Source organism: Ursus maritimus, unplaced genomic scaffold, assembly GCF_017311325.1.
Source record: "Ursus maritimus isolate PB19 unplaced genomic scaffold, ASM1731132v1 scaffold_15, whole genome shotgun sequence".
Classification (NCBI taxonomy): domain Eukaryota; kingdom Metazoa; phylum Chordata; class Mammalia; order Carnivora; family Ursidae; genus Ursus; species Ursus maritimus.
Genome location: NW_024423897.1, coordinates 520,633 through 541,485, shown reverse-complemented (window position 1 = coordinate 541,485; position 20,853 = coordinate 520,633). Strand labels below are relative to the sequence as shown.

Below are 20,853 nucleotides of genomic sequence, written 5' to 3'. Positions count from 1 at the left end.
ACCAGAGAGTTTTTAGTGATTGATAGATACAAGTTATCTAATGTTTCCGTGATCTCTCTAAAGCTTCTCTTACCATTTCTGCATAGAATTTCTTGTCATTTTTAAAGTGGATCATTTATTAATATTGGGAAAATCATTTATTTACAACTCCTCATGTTTCACGTCGGAGCACCTAGACCCCAGATCTTGGTTTTTAAAACCATTCTCTCCTATACAAATCTAGGACTCCTCAGAAAAGTGGCTGACTCCAGGGAAAGAACAAGAGGAGCCTGGATCATCTGAAATTGCAAGAAAGTAAAGATATGCTCAAAGAGGGATGCCTGGGTGGCTCAGTTGGTTAAGCGTCTGCCTTCCGCTCAGGTCATAATCCCAGGGTCGCGGGAGCGAGTCCCATATCGGGCTCCTTGCTCCTTGGGGAGCCTGCTTCTCCCTCTGACTGCCCCTCCCCCTGCTTGTGTTCTCTCTCTCTCTCTCTCTGACAAATAAATAAATAAAATCTTAAAAAAAAAAGATATGCTCAAAGAAAAATGAGAACATGTCAAACATACAGAGCCAATTTGGAGGGGTTTCTAGGGTCAAATATGGGACAATATAAAAATCAAAATAAATAGTGATAGTCATGGAATATAACTCATTAAATAAAATAATTCTTGAGTCTACATTGATATAAATAAATAAGGGAGAAGGGACAGCTCTTCCATTAGGTGGAATGTCAATTAATAAATGTAGAAAGAATGATGAAATTAGAAAATCACCATTTGGCAAGCAACAGAGTAATAAGTAAGTGTCATCAATGAATACTAAAACTAGTGGATACAAGGTTGATAACTAACAAGATATTTATATAATCTCAAAGAATTTCCTTATAAAATCATTATTAATTACAAAGGGAAAAAACAGTAACTTTACAGTAGAGAAAACTGGCAGGCACCATCTTAATTAACTGATCAGAGTTATCATCACTAGTAATGAGACACAGCAATATCATGTTTCAATCTAATGTGATGCCTGTGGTTTGCTGCCAAAATGCATAAACTTTAGTCTAATCATAGAGAAACAGAAACAAACCCAAACTGAGGGACAGTGGCATGAAAGACAAAAACTGAGGAATTCATCCAGATTAAAGGAAACTAAAGAGACATGAAAACTGAATGGAACATATGATCTAGAATTCTCTTTTGCTTTTATAAAGGAAATTATTGGGATCATTAATGACATTTGAATAACAGAGATAGATTAAATAACACCATTGTGTCAATGTGATTTTTTACATTGATAAATGTACTGGGATTATATATGAAAATGTCCTTGTTTTTAAGAAATGTACACTGAGGGGCAGCTGGGTGGCTCAGTCTGTTAAGTGTCTCCCTTGGGCTCAGGTCACGATCTTGGGATCCTGGGATCAAACCTCACCCAGTGTCAGGCTCCCTGCTCAGTGGAGAGTCTGCTTCTCCCTCTCCCTCTGACCTCCCCCCGCTCTATGCTCTCTCGCCCTCACTGGCGAGATAAATAAATAAAATCTTTATTTATTTGACAGAGAGAGAGAGCACAAGTAGGAAAAGCAGTAGACAGAGGGAGAAGGAGAAGCAGGCTCCCCACTGAGCAGAGAGCCCGATGCAGGGCTCGATCCCAGGACCCTGGGATCATGACCTGAGCCAAAGGCAGATGCTTAACCAACTGAGACACCCAGGCACCCCACAAAATCTTTAAATTAAAAAAAAAATAAAATTGAGAAATATACACTGAAGTAAAATGGCAAAGTGGCATCATGTCTACAACTTGACCTCAAGTGGTTCAAAAAAATATTATCTATAAAGCAAGTGTAGAGAGAATGATGGCACTAAAGTAGTACATTTTAACATTTGGGAAATCCAGATGAAGGTTATATGGGAATTCTTTGTACTATTCTGTTAACTTTTCTATAAGTCTGAAATTATGCCAAAATAGAAAGTTAAAAGAACAGGAGTAAATTACATGATGGCTCTGATACAAAGACTTCAATTGCCACCTATAATACCCAATGGCAAAATTTTGTCTTTATCTGGAATGCCTCATTGTTCAAATCAATTTATTTTAGAAAAAACTGTTATAATTTTTAACTTATAAAATAACTGTATATTAATAAATTACCACTTTTAATCTCTTTCAAACATTAGGAATCTACATAGAATCATGTTTGGAAAAAAGAGTTCTTTTACTAAACAAAGTAAACACTGTTTTAGTTCAATTTCTAATCCACAGTTTGAGAAATTGAGTCATAGTGAGAAAAAGTGGCTAATGACTTGCCCAAAGTCACACAGTTATAAACAAAGTTGGGACTGTCAAACACAGAGAGTTAACCCACAAAAAAATGTTGGCAATAAACAAGCACTACAACAAAGGTAGAGGGGCACCTGTGTGGCTCAGTCGATTAAACCTCTGACTCTTGATTTCAGCTCAGGTCAGGATCTCAGTGTTGTGAGCTGGAGCCCCTCATTGGGCTCTGTGCTCAGTGCGGAGTCAGCTTGAGGTTCTGTCTCTCCCTCTGCTCCTCCCCTCTGCTTGTGCCCTCTCTCTCACTCTCTCTAAAATAAATAAATCTTTAAAAAAAAAAAAAAAACAAATGTAGAGCATCACGAACCACTGAAGAAATATAAAATAAAAGTCCCACAGCACATTTGTTAAATTAGCAAAAATGAAACAAATAAAACTCAATGGTAACAGGACTGTGAGAAAATAAGTATATTTCTTCATTGTGAATGCAGTATAAACAAGTGTAATCTTTCCAGAGAGAAATTCAGCAAGAGCTGTCAAGAATCATAAAAATGATCACACTCCCGACCTGAGTAATACCACATTGGGGAGTACATCTCATGGAGATGATTCAAAAGAGAGAACAGACTCGAACAAAGGTGATTATAGCCAAACAGTATACTTGCTAAAAACTAGAAACAATCCAAATGTTCACCCATGGGAGAGAGGCTAACTTGAAACAGGCCATGGTAGAGCAATACAATAACAGTTATCACATTACCACAGGGAATATCAACAAGAGAACCTCCTAGGAATGTGGCAAGAACCCTATCAAATAAGGATAAGCTAAAGACAGAAGAATCCCAAGAGACCCATACGCAATGCTGACAGCTAACAAACAATGTGTATATAGGTGTCAAAGAAACAAATAATTTGTAATAAGTAGATAATCTGGAATTGGAATCTTTTTTTAAAAAATATGACTTTTATCATTTAGTGAAATCCATGTACAGGAGAAATGGGAGGGATGACCATGGCCAGGAGCCAGGGACTACAACCCCTCAATCCTTAAACACAGTGTGACATGTTCTCTCTCTTCTTAAAAATAACTTCACTGATACCCTACAACCCAGCAACTGCACTACTAGGTATTTACCCAAAGGATACAAACTTAGTGATCCAAAGGGGCACCTGCACCCCAATGTTTATAGCAGCAGTGTCCACAACAGCCAAACTATGGGAAGAGCCCAGATGTCCATCGACAGATGAATGGATAAAGATGTGGTATGTACACATACACACACACACACACACACACACACACACACACACACACACACTATGGAATACTACTCAGCCATCAAAAAGGATGAAATCTTACCATCTGTAATGACATGGATGGAACTAGAGAGTATTATGCTAAGTGAAATAAGTCAATCAGAGAAAGACAATTATCATGTGGTTTCACTCATATGTGGAATTTAAGAAACAAAATAGAGGATCATAGGAGAAGGGAGGGCAAAATAAAATAAAATGAAATCAGAGAGGGAGACAAACCATAAGAGACTCTTAACTTAGGAAACAAACTGAGGGCTGCTGGAGGGGAGGTGGATGGGAGGTTGGGGTAACTGGGTGATGGGCATTAAGGAGGGCACGTGATGTAATGAGCATTGAGTGTTACATGCAACTGATGAATAACTGAACTATACATCTGAAGCTGATACACTATATGTTAATCGAATTTAAATAAGATTAAAAAATAACTTCATTGAGATGTAATTAACATACCATAAAATTCATCTACTTAGAAAATCCATTTATAGCATGACAGTGTAAGAGCTCTACTGACGTGTGCCCTCAGTGAAACAGGAAAATTATTTTAAAAACAACCATTTTCAGGGTGCCTGGGTGGCGCAGCGGTTAAGCGTCTGCCTTCGGCTCAGGGCGTGATCCCGGCGTTCTGGAATCGAGCCCCACATCAGGCTCCTCCGCTGGGAGTCTGCTTCTTCCTCTCCCACTCCCCCTGCTTGTGTTCCCTCTCTCGCTGGTTGTCTCTCTCTGTCAAATAAATAAATAAATAATCTTTAAAAAAAAAAAAAAAACCATTTTGGAGCTCCTGGGTGGCTCAGTCAATTGAGCTTCCAACTCTTGATTTCGGTTCAGGTCCTGGTTCCTGGGATAGAGCCCCGAGTCAGGCTGGGCATTCAGCATGGAGTTTTCTTGTCTCCTTCTCCCTCTGTCCCTCCCCCACTTGCTGGCACACGCTCGCTCGCTCTCTCTCTCTCAGATAAATAAATCTTAAAAAAAAATTTTTTTTTCAAGCCTCTGAAAATAGTCCTAAGGACAAACAGTAAATGAAGAAATACCTGCTAAAAACAAAACACACAAAAAACACAAACTATTAAAAATTCAGTAAGAAAAGTGAGATTCTGCATATATTTGAACCAAGACTGCTCCCCCTTCCACTTCCTAGCTCAGTGAGGTAGAGATTCCTCTCCATACTGCTATAGTGAAGAACACAGGGCACACTTCCCCCCAGGTCATAGTCAGAGGTCTCCTTCCAAGGAGGAGCAGGACATCAGTGTTTCTCATTCTGTCTCCAGCTACCTGCTGCTGAGGCTAAGTCCCAGGCAGACACTGTTGAGAAGCTGAGAATTCCCTCACACAGCCCCTGCTCGCGGAGTGGAGGCTCTAAGTTGGGCAGGGCATGCTGAGACCACTAGGGCCCTCATCACCCTTGCCTGAGCTCAAGAGACACAGTAGTTCTGAAGCCACTGCCTTGGGCCCCTCTGGCCAATTTAATAGTCTTGAAGTTTTAACAAGCACCTTTACCCCATGTGATTGATTAAGCATTTCTTTTTATATCTATAGATAATTCATTGTTTCCTAGAAAGATTCAGAAACAAACCTGCTCGCACAATTTCTAGCACCACGGTAACTTCTTTTATTTTTTTTTCCAAGATTTTATTTATTTACCTGACAGAGAGAGAGACAGCACAAGTAAGGGGAGCAGCGGGCAAGGGAGAAGGAGCAGCAGACTCGGCGCTCGATCCCAGGACCATGACCTGAGCCAAAGGCAGACGCCTAATGACTAAGCCACCCAGGCACCAACATTAACTTCTGTAGCCTGCACCACGAAGTCTGCAAGCAATCAATAAGTGTTACATACTACTGTGCTTCCCTTTTACTGATTAAACTCCCTAAAGTTCCTTTAAAAATCTTTGGGCCAGGCAGAAATTTTGGATTTGGTTTTTGGATAAGAGTCCACTTTCACCCCAGGTGGCCAGCTTCCTGAAAAATACTCATATTCCTTTCCAATCAAAACTCATCTCTTCTCAAGGAATTGATCCCATTTACAAATACACCAAAAATAATAAGATACCTAGGAATAAACCTAACCAAAGAGGTCAAAGATCTATACTCTGAAAACTATAGAACATCTATGAAAGAAATTGAAGAGGACACAAAGAAATGGAAAAACATCCCATGCTCATGGATTGGAAGAATAAATATTGTTAAAATGTCTATATTACCCAAAACAATTTACACATTTAATGCAATCCCTATCAAAATACCACCAGCTTTTTCACAGAACTAGAACAAACAATCTTAAAATTTGTATGGAACCACAAAAGACCCCAAATAGCCAAAGCAATCCTGAAAACGAAAAGCAAAGCTGGAGGCATCACAATTCCAGACTTCAAGCTATATTACAGAGCTGTAATCCCCAAGACAGTACAGTACTGGGACAAAAAGAGACACTTAGATCAATGAACAGAATAGAAAGCCCAGAAATGCACCCACAACTATATGGTCAACTAATCTTCGACAAAGCAGGAAAGAACATCCAATGGAAAAAAGACAGTCTCTTCAACAAATGGTGTTGGGAGACCTGGGCAGTCGCATGCAGAAGAATGAAACTGGACCACTTTCTTATACCATACACAAAAATAAACTCAAAAGGGATGAAAGACCTAAATGTGGGACAGGAAACCATCAAAATCCTAGAGAAGAACACAGGCAGCAGCCTCTTTGGCCTGCGCTATAGCAACTTCTTACCAGACACATTGCTGAAGGCAAGGAAAACAAAAGCAAGAATGAACTACTGGTTGGGGTGCCTGGGGCGCTCAGTCGTTTGAGTGTCAGACTCTTGGTTTCGGCTCAGGTCCTAATCTCAGGGTCATGGGATCAAGCTCCATATCAGGCTCCATGCTTCAGCATGGAGTCTGCTTGTCCCTTTCACTCTGCTCCTCCACTCACTCACTCTCTCTCTTTCTCTCAAGTAAAAAGAAAAGAAAAAAAAATTATTGGGACTTCATCAAGATAAACAGCTTCTGCACAGCAAAGGAAACAATCAACAAAACTAAAAGGCGACCTACAGAATGGGAGAAGATATTTGCAAATGACATACCTGATACAGGGTTAGTATCCAAAATCTACAAAGAACTTATCAAATTCAACACCTAAAAAACAAATAATCCAGTTAAGAAATGGGCAGAAGACATGAATAGACATTTTTCCAAAGTAAACATCTAGATGGCCAGCAGACACATGAAAAGATGCTCAACATCACTCATCATGAGGGAAATGCAAATCAAAACCACAATGAGATATCACCTCACACCTGTCAGGATGGTTCATACTAACAACACTGGGAACAAGAGATGGTGAGGATGCAAACTGGTGGGAATGCAAACTGGTGCAGCCCCTGTGGAAAATAGTATGGAGGTTCCTTAGAAAGTTAAAAATAGAACTACCCTATGATCCAGCAATTGCACTACTAGGTATTTACCCAAGGGACACAAAATTACAGATTCAAAGGGGTACATGCACCCCGATGTTTACAGCAGCTTTATCAACAACAGCCAAACTATGGAGAGAGCCCAGATGTCCATCAACTGATGAAAGAAGATGTGATATATAATGATATATAAATTAGGGTGCCTGGGTGGCGTGGCTGGTTAAGCGACTGCCTTCAGCTCAGGTCATGATCCTGGAATCCCAGGATCAAGTCCCCCATCAGGCTCCCTGCTCAGCAGGGAGTCTGCTTCTCCCTCTGACCCTCCCCCCCCCATGCTCTCTCTCATTCTCTCTCTCTCAAATAAATAAAATATTTAAAAATAAATATAAATTAAATAATATAATATATTGGAATATTACTCAGCCATCAAAAAAATGAAATCTTGCCATTTGCAATAACATGGATGGATCTACAGTATATTATGCTAAGTGAAATAAATTAGTCAGATGAAGACAAATACCATATGCTTTCACTCCTATGTGGAATTTAAGCAACAAAACAAATGAACATCGGGAAAGGGAAAAAAAGACAGAGGCAAGCAAACCATAAGAGACTCTTAACAATAGAGAACAATCTGAAGGTTGATGGAGGGAGGTGGGGGGGCAGGCTAAATGGGTGATGACTATTGAGGAGGGCACTTACGATAAGCACTGGGTATTATATGTAAGTGATGAATCACTAAACTCTAGTCCTGAAACCAGTATGGCATTATATGTTAACTAACTAGAATCTAAATAAAAAATTGAAAAGGGGAAAAAAAACCCTCATTTCTTGAGTATTGGATTTTTGAGCTAAGGCAGCAGAACTTGGGTTTTTCAGTAACAGTTCCACAGCAGGATAGACAAGCTAACAGATTCTCAGGTCCCAAAACCAAGTCCTCAGACTGTAGCGTACGAGGGTCACTCAGACAGAAGCTTGTCATTGGTCCCATTTTCTGCAGCTTCAGAGCCCTGGCTTAGACTTTGCTTCAAGGGAAAGGCAGGCAGGGTGGAGAGAGGGAGGCAGAGAGAACAGATAGCTCCTAATTTCTTCCCCAAGTAACTGACTTCATTTACAACAAAGCTTGGAGAAGTTCAAGCCTAAGTGTGCTCACAAGAAAAGCAGTGGCTGTAGTAAAATGGGTAAACAAAATGTGGTCCGTATATATGTATATGTACATATATGTATATGTGTGTGCACATATATACGTTTGTATATCTATACAGACAATGGAATTTTACTCAGCATTAAGAAGGAAGGCAATTCTGATACATAACACACCATGGATGAACCTTAAAAACATTATGCTAAGTTCAATAAGTCAAACACGGAAGGACAAATATGATATGATTCCACTCATATGAAGTACCTAGAATAATAAAAGTCATAAAGACAGAAAGTAGAATAGTAGTTACCAAGGGCTAAGGGGAGTGGGGAACGGAGAGTTACCATTAAATGTGTACAGAGTTTCCGTTTGGGACGATGAAAAAGTTCTGGAGAAGGATGGTGGTGATGGCTGTACAATAATGTAAACTACTGAATGCCACTGAACTGTACACTTAAAAATGGTTAAATTGGTAAATTTTATGCTATATAGATCTTACCAGCAATTTCTTTTTTTTAAAAGATTTTCTTTATTTGAGAGAGAAAAAGAGAGAGAACATGAGCGGGGGAGAGGGGAGGTAAGAAGGGGCAGAGGGAAAGGGACAAGCAGACTCCCCTCTGAGCACAGAGCCCTGGCGCAGGGCTGGATCCCAGGACCCTGGGTTCACGACCTGAGCAGAAGACAGACGCTTAACTGACTGAGCCACCCTGGTGCCCCACCAGCATTTTTAAAAAATTTTGATAAGGGCAAAACAGAACAAGTTTCTGACAGTCAAAAGCTGAGAGAATTCATCATGAGCAGACCAGCACTACAAAAAAATACTAAATGGAATCTTAGGTGAAGGAAAATGAGCCAGATGGAGACATGGTCCTGCAAAACAGAATGAAGAATACCTAAAAGGGTGACTAAATTGGTAAATATAAATGAATACTGACAATTTAAACCAACAACAAAAATAATGTCTTATGGGATTTAAAACAATACATTGAAATAAAATATATGACAACAATAACACAGGAAGCAGAAAGTATTAGAGTTAATTTTAAAGTGCTAGCATTATTGAGGAAGTGTGGCAAATACTAATTTAGGGCAGACTGTGATGAGTTAAGGATGCATATTATAATCTCTAGGGCAATCACTAAAAGAATAATCAAATCGTGATCAAATATCTGAATAGTTAAATAACAATAAAAAATAAAGGATAAAAAACAGAATGATTAAAAATGTTGTTCAATCCAAGAGAAGGCAAAAAAAAAAAAAAAAACCAAGAAAATAAAGGAACAAAGAACATATGGAGTGAACAGAAAACAGGAAAATGGTAAAAATAAACTCAATACATCAGTAATTAAATTAAATGGAAAGGGTTTAAACACTCTTATAAATAAAAGAAAAAGACCGTCAGACTGGATTTTAAAAATTCAACTATATGCTATTTACAGAGATGTACTTTAAATATAATATCATCAAGATTAAAAGAATACAAAACAACAGGATGGAAAAATATGTACTATGTAGATACAAACAGAAAAGAGCTAGCTCAGCTAAATTAATATCAGATAAAGTAGACTTTAGATAATAAGTATTACTAGAGATAAGGAGGGGCATTTCACACTGATAAAAGTGTCTAACTGAAAAATATGACTTTCCTATTATATATTCAGAAATGAAATAGATGAAGCAAAAAAAGACAACAGAACCAAAAAGCAAAGTAGACAAATCCAGTCACAGTTGGAGATTTGAACACATGCACCCCCACCTCAGTAACTGATAGAACTAAAGAAAAATCAGTAAGAATATAAAAGATCTGAATACACTATCAACCACACTGACATAATTGAATATTTATATGACACTATACCCAACAACTGCAAAACACACATTCTTTTCAAATACAAATGGAATGTTCACCAAATAGACCATATGCTGGGCTACAAAACAAATCTCAAGATTCCAAAAGAGTAAAGTCTTACAGAATATGTTCTTTGATCACAATGGATTAAATTAGAAATTAACAATAAGAAATCTAGAAAAGCCCCCAAATATTTGGAAATTAGCAACTCATTTATACAATGTTCAAGATTAGACAAAACTAATCTGTAACAATAGTATTCGGGATGATTCCTTTTTGCTGAGAAGAAGCACAGTGAGCATTCAGGGCCTGAAATGTTCTATATCTTAATATAGATAGTGATTATACGGGTGTATTTATATGTAAAAATTTATTCAAGATTTATACTTATATACTTTATACCATGTAAGTTATACCTCAATAAAAAAAGTAAATCAGAAAAAAAAGAGAGACATTAAAGTCTCTAGTACCTAACAAAATACCTAGTTCATGGAGGATGCTTAATGCTTCATGAATTATAAAAGGAAAGAGAGATAAAGAATAGAATGAAAAGGTCTACTACACATCTAATACAATTTACACCTGCTAGATTGGCAAAAGATAAAGAAGTCTGACAGTAGCAGTGCTGAAGAGAACGAAAATCAATAGGAACTCTTACACTTTGCTGACGAGAATATAAATTGATACAACCACTTGAGAAAACAATTTGGCATTAGCTTGTAAAGTACAACATTCACATACCCTACCAACCGGGACAGTTCCTAGGTGTAGGGGCACCTGGGTGGCTCAGTTGGTTAAGTGTTTGCCTTCAGCTCAGGTCATGATCCCAGGGCCCTGGGATCGAGCCCCGTATCAGGCTCCCTGCTCCATGGGGAGCCTGCTTTTCCCTCTCCCTCTGCCTGCTTCTCCCTCTCCCTTTGCCGGCTGCTCCACCTACTTGTATTCTCTCTCTCTCTCTGTCAAATAAATAAATAAAATCTTAAAAAAAAAAATCCTAGGTGTATATCCCAAGAAACTCCTGTCCAAGTGCACCAGGAGTTAAGTAGAAGAATGTCAGGATACCTGGCTGGCTCAGTCAGTAGAGCATGCAACACTTGATCTCAGGGTTGTGAGTTCAAGCCCCACATGGGGTATAGAGGTTACTTTAAAAAATTAAAAATCTTTAAAAATGTTAATAGTAACCCTGTTCATAATAGCAAAAACTGAAACATCTCAAATGTCCACAACCACTAGAACAGATAAATCAATTATGGTATATTCACATAACAGAATATTATCCCACAGTGAAAAATGAATGAACTAGGGGTACAAGGCTGGCTCAGTCGGTGGAGCAAATAACTCTTGATCTCAAGGTTTTGAGTTCAAGCCCTACATTGAGCATGGAGCCTACTTAAAAAAAAATGAATGAACTATAGTTACTTACAACAACATGGATATTAGACACTTAACGTCAACGGGTGCCTGGGCAGCTCAGTCGGTTAGGCATCTGCCTTTGGCTTGGGGTGTGATCCCAGGGTCCTGGGATCAAGTCCCACCTCAGGCACCCTGCTCAGTGTGGAGTGGTGTGGAGTCTGCTTCTCCCTCTCCCCGTACCCCCTGCTCATGCTCTCTCTCTCTCTCTCACTCTCTCTCTCAAATAAATAAATAAAATTAAACAAAAAATGTCAAGTGAAAAAGGGAAGTCACAGAAAAAATACAAATAGTATGATACAATGTTTATGAAGCTCAAATGCAAGCAAAATTAATATGTTAAGGATACACGTAATTTTTTAAAGCAAGGAAATTAAAAACACAAAATTCAGAATAATGGTTAGGAATAGGTGGGGTGAGGGGCACCTGGGTGGCTTAGTTGGTTGAGCATCCAACTCTTGATTTCAGCTCAGGTCATGATCTCAGTGTCCTGGGGTGGAGACTGCATCAGTCTCCACGCTCAGTGGACAGTGTGCTTGAGAATTCTCTCCCTCTGCCTCTACCCTTCCTCCCAGGTGAGTAGCTCAGTTAGTTAGGTGTTTAACTCCGTTTCAGCTCAGGTCATGATCTCATGGGTCATGAGATAGAACCCCACATCAGGCTCTACACTTGGCTGGGAGTCAGCTTGAAGATTCTCTTCCTCTGCCCCGCCCCCCTCACTCTCTCTCTCTCTCAAATAAATAAATAAATCTTAAAAAAAAAAAATAGGTGGGGTGATATGGGGCACCTGGGTGGTGCAGTCGGTTAAGCATCAGACTCTTGGTTTTGGCTCAGGTCATGATCTCAGGGTCCCCCCACCCCCCGCTCATGTACACACACTGTTGCTCTCTCTCAAATAAAAAAACAAATCTTAAAAAAAAAAAAAAAAGAATACGTGGGGTGATAATGTTCTAGTTCAGAAGGATGATGAATTCATGGGTGCTCATTATATTATTACGCTTTATAAGTTATATATAATATTTTATATGCATTAAATGATTATTTAAAAAAATGTTTAAATAAGGAAAAGGTGGTAGAAAGTGTTATGGAAGCATGGGGGAAGGAATTGTTTACTACTTCCTAGAGGAAGAGGAGGAGTTAAGAAGAAATTCATTTAGTAGGTATGTCAGGGGTCCCACAATCACCCAGGTTCGATGATTGACTCAAGGACTCAGGATTCAGTATACAGTTACATTCATGGCTATAATGCATTACAGCCAAAGACTACAAAGCAAAATCAACAAAGTACATCAAATGGACAAGACAAGATAGTGGAAGGGCATTGAAGGCAGTGGGAACAGTACATGCAAAGGCAAAGAGCTGTGAAAGGATGCCCCAGTCAGGGAACAAACCACACTGCTGAAAAGTCCTTTCAGTATGGCCGAGCACAAGGTGCTTGGGAGAGTATCAGAAGAAGGGAGTGGATGGGGCACCTGGGTGGTTCAGTTAGTTAAGTGTCTGCCTTCAACTCAGGTCATGATCTCAGTGTGCAGTCCGCTTCCCCCTCTGCCCCTCCCGCTCTGTTCCTCCTCCCACCCCTCCACTCCTCTGCCCCTCCCTTTCCCTCTCCTGTTGCTCATCATACTCTCTCACTCAAATAAATAAAATCTAAAAAAATAAAAAATAAAAAAAAAGAAGTAGAAGAAGGGAGTGGAGAGGGAAGGAGAAAGACTTTATAATGGGCCTCTCATACCACAGCAGGACATTTTAACTTTTTAACTTTCTCCTACAAGCAACAGGAGCCATTAAGTATTGTCCATAAGGGAGTACAGTACAATCCCTGGCTATAATAAACAGCTTTTGTTCTCCAAAAATTAAAATGTTGAAATCCTAACCCCCAATGTGAGACTATTAGGAAGAGGGGCCTTTGGGAACTGATTAGGTGATGAGGGTAGAGCCCTTATGAATGAGATGAGTGCCCCTATGAAAGAGACCCTAGTGAACTCTCTCACCCCTTCCGCCATGTGAGGACAGAGGGAGAAGACGGCTGTCTATAAATCAGGAAGACAGTTCCCACCAGAGACCAGACACCAGATCTGCCAGTACTTTGATCTCGGACCTTCCAGCCTCCAGAACTTGAGAAATAAACTGTTGTTTAAGCCATTTGGTCTATGGTATTTTGTTACAGTAGCCCAAATGGACAAAGATACTGACATACAATGTAGTAGGCCCAAAATAAAGCCTGTTGATTCAATGTGACTCAAGTTACTATGCCAGTTCAAGATCTATACCCATTTCTTGGCAATCCTTCAGTGAAGATGGCAGAGCTTCACTGGATCATTTTAAGCCACTCTATAGGTGCCTGGGTGGCTCACTTGGTTAAGCATCTGCCTTAGGCTCAGGTCATGAACCCAAAGTCCTGGGAATGAGTCCCACATCAGGCTCCTTGCTCAGGGAGTAGCCTGCTTCTCCCCCTCCCTCTGCCTGCCACTCCCCCTGTTTGTGCTCTCTGTCAAATAAATAAATAAAATCTTAAAAAAAAAAAAGCCACTCTAGATTTCCTTGGATACATTAAACTAAACTAAGGCACTCTGACCCATAAGCAAATGCACAATTAATTGAAACTGGTTCTAGAAATTATGGGATCTAAAACTCTAGATCTAGAAAAATGGGGTTTAGCTTCACCAAGATGGAGACTAGAACCTAATATCAGTTTGTGAAATTATCAGAAAAATATAGCTTTCAGAATAAACTGGTAACAACTACCACTTACTTTGTGCCAGGCAATGTGGTAAGCAGTTTATGGAAATTATTTTGGTTAATCTTCATTTAAAGCAAGTATCATTTACTCGTTTTACAAATGAAGCAGCAGACTTACAAATGTTAAATAATTTACCTAATGTTGCATTGGTCAATGACTGCAGAATGGAGCAGCTGATGTCAAGCTGAGTATCTCATGACTTTAACTGACGGCCTGTTTATGTCTCAGAGATTATTGGGGTTAATCCCAATCCTGCTTGCCTCAGACATTATCAGGGTATAAGACATCACGGCCATCCGTTGCACCTCACAGGGCTCCGAATATTCAGCTCTCCTGCCCCAAGTGTGGCTCAGTAGGGCCTGGAATAGTGGAGTTCCCAGACCGCCACTGGGGTGATGAGAAGAAACTGCCTTATCTGTTTAGTCTAACTTGCCAAACAAATATGCTCATTTTTTAAGTGGGTTGTGACATGGAAAAAGTTGGAAAGCTCTACTTGAATCTAATTCTCCTCCTTCCCCTCCTCAAAACCCTCTGGAAATCCCAGTCTAGTGATCAGCAAACTCCCCTACACCCTCAGTCTGTCCTTGGAAAGGACATTTAAAACCTGGCATGTCCTGAAGACAATGCTTTCCTGCATCCCTGAAGACACTATAAAATGACCCATCCCGAGCAGTGGGCTAGGGTTGCAGCAAAGGTGTGTGTGTGTGTGCGTGCGTGTGGTCATCATCCCTCCCCACCTCTCCTGCCAACATAGCTTTGTCAGTTTTCCTCAAGAGCAAACCCTGCTGTTTTGGACCAATCTCAGATTCTGAGTCAAATAATGCTTGTACACCTCCTGTTAGTAAAACCTAATTTATGGTCACTTCTAACAACAAGAGATGTGTTCACAGAGCTGAGAAGTAGAAAATCTCATGATAGCATTCACTGGAGAGTAATCTAAATTGTTTTGAGCATCTAATCAGATTGGGAGCGAGGAGAGGGGGACTGTTTTTTGCTCCATTGTGTCAAATATATATGCTTGAATTCTGGGACTTTGACAAAAATGTCCTCTATACCTTTGAATTTCTAGCTGAATAACTCATGCTATGGAAATCTGGGCAACTAGAAACTTTATTTAAGATAAATAAGTATTGGTTTTTAGGCTGGTCATCTGGTATTAGCAAGAGGACATGGATTTGCAGTCTGAGGTCTGGTGTTCAAGCATGGGCTCTGACTTTAACTAGCTGGGTGATCCTCTCACAGATTCACCTCTCCCAGTCTGTTTCTTTATTGTCAAATAAGAAAGAATCCTTCATAGAACCACCTTAAGGATTAAATGTTATAATGTATGTTAAAGGTGCTTCGTAAACTATAAAACACTGCACAAACATCAATCATCTATTTATGAGTCAGGCCTGACACAGAGATGATGCAAAATATTTAGAGTATAAAGTAAATCCCACCAGTGAGCTGTGTCATCTCAGGCAAGAAACATCTCTGTCTCTATCTCTCTTTTGCCTCCTCTGATATCACTTCCCCCTAGTACACTGGGCTCCAACCATACTGTCCTTTTTCCTGTTCTTCAACAGAGCAAGTTCACGCCTGCCGCAGGGACTTTGGACCTGCTGTTCCCTCTTCCTGGAACATTCTTCCCCAGCTCTTTGCATGGTCTTCCACTTCTCATCAATCAGGTCTTAGGTAAAATGTCATTTCTTGAGAGGCTTTCTCTGACCACCCTGACTAATATTCCTTCCACATCATTCACCCAATACGTATTCCTGTTTCATTTTCTCCTTAGCTCTTATCACTATCTGTTGACTTGTTATTACACTCTCTTCCACTAGAATAAAAAACACTATACTAGAGCTGCCCTGTCTCTCTCGTTCACAACGGTATTCCAATGCCCAAAATAATATCTAACTCATAGTAAACTCTCAATAAGCATTTGAATAAATGAAGTTGAAATAAAGTAATTATATCAAAAGTTTCATTCATTCAACAAATATTTTTTATGTACCTAGGAGAGCCCAGGCTCTATTTCAAGGTGCTGGGGATTCAACTGAGAACAAAACAGACAAAAATCTCTGCTTTCTTGGGGCATGCCTACTAGTGGGAAAACACACAAAAAACAAGGTAAAAAGTAAAAACATACTGTATCTGACGTTAAGTGTTAAGGAGGAAAAGTAATAATAAAGCAGGAAAGGAGGAAATGAAATGTGTGTGGAGTCGTTAAATTTTAGATAGGGTAGCCAGAGAAGGAAATAAGGATATACGGGGTAAATGCATTCCAGGACGTCAGGGTAACTGGGACAGTAATGAAGGTGTTGGAGGCTGACACAATAGGAGATGAGATCACGGAGCTTAAGGCAAGTCAGACTGTATGAGTCCCTTTGGCCAAAACTAAGGACTTTGGCTTTTACCAAGAGTGAGATGGGAAACTGCTGGAGAGTAGGAGCATCAGGGTACCATGGTATGGCTTGTTATAAGATTGCTGGGGCTGCTGTGCTGAGAATACCTGAAGGGCAAGGGAAAGGACTAGTGAAGACGCCATAATAACCTTGCCAAGAGATAGTGGCTCGGAAAGACTGGGGGAGAAGCTGTGGGGATGGAAGATAAAATTTCAGACCTGACCGTTACATTGGAGAGTTTAAGGGGGAGGTCTGGGCTGGGAGTTAGAACTTGAAACTCAAATGTATCTATTATCAGCAGTAACCAGTAACCGAATCACGGAGATGGAGTCCTGGCTCTACCACATCCTGGTAGCAAACTGTTGAGTAAACTATTTCTAGGTTCTGGGCCTCAATATCCCTAACAGTACAACGTAGAGAATATTCCCACATAACAGGGCCTTCAAGAGAACAAAATGAGAAGTGTCAAAGGCTGACGGTGAGCAAGGTGAGACCCTTTAGCCAAGGACTGCACAAACCTGTCCCGGAGGGAGGCTGCTGTAAAACCAGCGACTGATTCAACTCCATAGCACTTAACTCCGAGGTCCCCCAGCAGCGATCAAAAAGAAGCGCCTGGGCCCGCACCGCAACGCGGGCTGCAGCGCCCAAACCTCGCGAGATTTGTTGGCCTGGCAAAGTCACCCTCCCACCCACATCTCGCGAGACCAAGCTTTATGAGGGGCTATCTGCCGGTTAGGGATTGCAGGAAAGATGGAGTATCCCGCGTTGGGCACCGTGGAGGCCGCGGATAGTGGAGGAGCCCGGCCATACAACAGCTCCGAGGAACGAGAAGGACGGGAACCGGACGGGCTGCGCTTCGACCGCGAGAGGGCGCGCCGCCTGTGGGAAGCAGTGTCCGGGGCCCAACCAGTGGGGAGGGAGGAAGGTGAGTCCGGGGACCTCAGAGGCAGCCTCACCCGCCGGCTCGTTTCACAGGGACTGGCGGAAGCGCGGGGCGGGAACGCGGACCAGCCCCCGGGTCTCCGGTCACACCCCCTGGCGCCCGGCCCGCCCCCTTGCGTGACGCGCCCCGGGACTTCTTGACTCGTGCACCCCAGCCGGGCCGGGTACCGTGGGCCAGCTCCTTCGAAAATTGAGGCTGCAGCAGCACATGAATGAAGTCTCCGCGCTCAAATGGTCCTGCTCATACTTAGGCCGCGGGGGTTTTTCCCCCTTCCGTTCTCACCCACCAGAGCGCAGCTCTTCCTAAACTCGAGGACTGTATTTCCTATCCGTGCCTTCTCGGAGACCCACAGAACCTGGCCCCTCACCATTTCTCCCTGACTCTTGGTCGTCCCAGTCTCCAGGTTCCCCCACCCCTGATGTCGCTTGCCTCCTTTCTCTCGTGTCCCACACTGCCAAGGACTTCAGAAGGCCTTCTTACGCCCTGTTCCTTCTGGCCTCGGTGTTTTCAACCTGGTTTACCCCTGTTTGTAGGTGTCTGGTCTCTCCTACTTGGTCCCTTTTATGAGATGGGGCCCAGGAGCCTGAGAAACTGGCTCCAGTTTCTTTGTATCCCATGCTTGTACCGAAGCTGTGGAGAACAGGATACACTGGGAGCCGCCTCTGGGCTGAAGCTTCCCAGCTTGCTCTGCGTTTGACCTGGCACTGGGTAAGATGGAGATGGAGGAGAATGGAAAGAGCTGCCCTGACCTGGTTGTGTGACCCTCTCTTCGTAGTCCTTAGCAGAGCTAGCTGCTTAATTCTAACCCAGAAGTACAAGAACTGTCTGGCCTTCTGTGCTAATCCTGTCAAGTAATCTGTAATAAAATCAGATGGTTTGTTTGCTTGGTAAGCAGACTAATCTTGGAAAATTTAATAGGTTGCTTGTGAATTGATTGCCCTGGGATAAAATGGAATTTTGACCATATCCAAGGAAGACATGTTTAAATTTGGGGTGGTACATAGACCTATACCCTTGTGTGTACTTCTCCAGTTTTAAAACTAGTTTAGTTAATATGGGCTCTTTGTCTGCCTCATAATTTAAAACTTGTTTGGTACAACACCCCCCCCCCCAAACACATCCCAATTTTCCTTTCACTAATTTAACAAACATTCATTGATACCTGCTCAGTTCCCAGGACTGGCTGGGCATCAGAGCTACAGAGACGAGGAAGATACTGTCCTTGCCCTGTTGGGGTTTACCGTCTAGTCCAGGAAGCAGACACCGAAACAGTTTCAGTATAATGTAACGGGGGCAGTGAAGAGGAATGTGTAAGAGTTGGTTGTGCACAGAGAAGGAGTGACCTTTGTCCTCCAGGGACAGGGAAGGACCTTGAAGCAGAGAACACAGCAGCTGTGCTCTAAAAAAATGAATTGCTTATGTGTGTGTGAATATACAGTGTCAGTTAGGACTCAGTTGATTTTCCTACTTTCCTCACTTTCCAATATTTATATGAGGTCTAGGTAGATACCTGTAACACCAAGTTCTACTCTCCTTGGTTTTTGTTTTGTTTTGTTTTTCTCTTAGCACTTTTATTGAGTTAAAATTTATATGCCGTAAAATTCACCCACAGTAACTGTACAGTATAATGATTTTTTAGTAAAAGTACAGAGTTGTGTTTTAGAATATTTCCATCACTCCAGTTAATACCTTTGTGCCTGTTTACATTAAATCTCCACTCTCACCTCCTGCCCTAGGCAACCACTGTCCTCTATAAATTTACCTTTTCTGAACATTTCATATAAGCAAAACCATACAATATGTAGTCTTTTCCATTTGGCTTCTCTCAGCATGTTTTTGAGGTTCAGCCAAGTTGTGCTGTGTTTTAGTACTGCATTACTTTTTGTTGCTAAATAGAATCCCATTGTATCGATCTTGCTTTTTTATCCTTTGACAGTCTCTACCTTTTGAGTGGGCTGTTTGGACTATTCACATTTAATTTCATTATTGATATGGCTAGATTTACATTTTCCATGTTGCTGTTTATTTCCTTACATTTTGTTCTTTCCTTTCTCCTTTACTGACTTCTTTTGTGTGAAGTATTTTTAGTGGACCATTTTAGTTTCTTTGTTAATATTTTTTTATACTTCTTTTTTTATTTTCTTAGTGCCCAAGGACTACAGGATGCATCTTTACTCATCACAGTGTACTTCAAATTAATACTACTAACTTAATTCTAGTAAATTATAAAAACATTCCTCTAATAGTGCTCCATTCCTCCCCCTCCTTTGTACTATTATTGTCATGTATATTACATTGATATATGTTATAAACCTAATTATTCGATGTCATAATTATTGATTTATACAATATGGGTTTTTTTTAAGATTTATTTATTTTAGAGAGAGGGCGCGCAGTGGGGAGGGGCAGAGGGAGAGGAAGAGAGAATCTCAAGCAGACTCCGCTGCTGAGTGTGGAGCCAGATGCAGGGCTCGACATCTCACAAGCTGGAGATCACAACCTAAGCTGAAACCAAGAGTCAGGCACCCAACTCAGTGCACCACCCAGGCACCCTATACAATATGTCTTTTAAAGAAGTTAAGAGAAGAAATTAGGGGGAAAAATGTTTATCATGTCTTTTATATTAACCCACATATTTACCATTTCTGGTGTTCTTTTTTTCTTCCTCCGGATTCAAGTTACCATTTACTACCACTTCCTTTTGGCCAGAAGGGCTGCTGTTAGTATTTCTTGCAAAGCAAACCTGCTAGCAGTTAATTCTCTGAGTCTTTATCTGGGAATGTCTTTATTTTGCTTCCAGTCTTAAAGAATAGTTTTTTAATATAACGTCTTTATTGATACATAATTCATATACCATTAAATTCACCTTTGTAAAACATACAATTCAGTGGTTTTTAGTATATTCAGAGAATTGTGCAACCATCACCACTGTCTAATTCCAGAACATTTTCATCACCCCAGAAAGAAACCCTATACCCTCTAGCAGTTACCTCTGGCAACTACTCATTCCCTTTCTGTTTCTATATATTTGCCTATTCTGGATGTTTCGTATAAACTGAATTGTATAATATGTGGCTTTTTGTGACTGGCTTTTATCTCTTAGCATAATGTTTGAAGGATAGTTTTGCTGGACATGAAGTTATTGGTTGACAGTTTTGATCTTCTCACTACTGTTCTTCCACTGCCCTCTGGCTTTCATTGTTGCAGATGAGAAGTTAAGTAATTAATCAAATTATTCCACTATACATGATGAGTCATTTTTCTCTTGCTACTTTAAAAGAGTTTCTGTCGTTATCTTTCTTTTAAAAAAAAAAAGTATTTATTTTAGAGAGAGAGAGAGAGCACAAGCAGGTGGAGGGGCAGAGGGAGAGAATTCTCAAGCAGACTCCCTGCAGAGTGCAGAGCCC

The 20,853-nt window shown here is 40.8% G+C and overlaps 2 protein-coding genes across 8 annotated transcripts in view; one reads left to right on the top strand and one right to left on the bottom strand.

Moving 5' to 3' along the window:
• The window catches only part of UIMC1 (ubiquitin interaction motif containing 1), a 132,086-nt gene extending 114,929 nt beyond the window's left edge, over nucleotides 1–17,157 (bottom strand). Inside the window, exon 1 of one of the 2 annotated variants that reach the window (XM_040630253.1) lies at nucleotides 17,022–17,157. In XM_040630253.1, the coding sequence (XP_040486187.1) occupies nucleotides 17,022–17,070 (49 nt within the window). In that variant the 5' untranslated portion in view covers nucleotides 17,071–17,157. The remainder of the gene's footprint in view (nucleotides 1–17,021) is intronic. The other variant, XM_040630255.1, reaches the window with a different exon arrangement.
• Nucleotides 17,158–17,203: 46 nt separating this feature from the next.
• The window catches only part of ZNF346 (zinc finger protein 346), a 31,728-nt gene continuing 28,078 nt past the window's right edge, over nucleotides 17,204–20,853 (top strand). For 5 of the 6 annotated variants that reach the window (XR_569026.2, XM_040630251.1, XM_040630250.1 and 2 more), the window contains exon 1: nucleotides 17,204–17,428. Coding sequence is in view for 5 of the 6 variants with exons in the window: in XM_040630251.1 (XP_040486185.1) it covers nucleotides 17,254–17,428 (175 nt within the window). In the remaining variant the exon portion in view is untranslated. Of the gene's footprint in view, nucleotides 17,429–17,737; nucleotides 17,805–20,853 lie in introns of all 6 variants that reach the window. The other variant, XM_040630252.1, reaches the window with a different exon arrangement.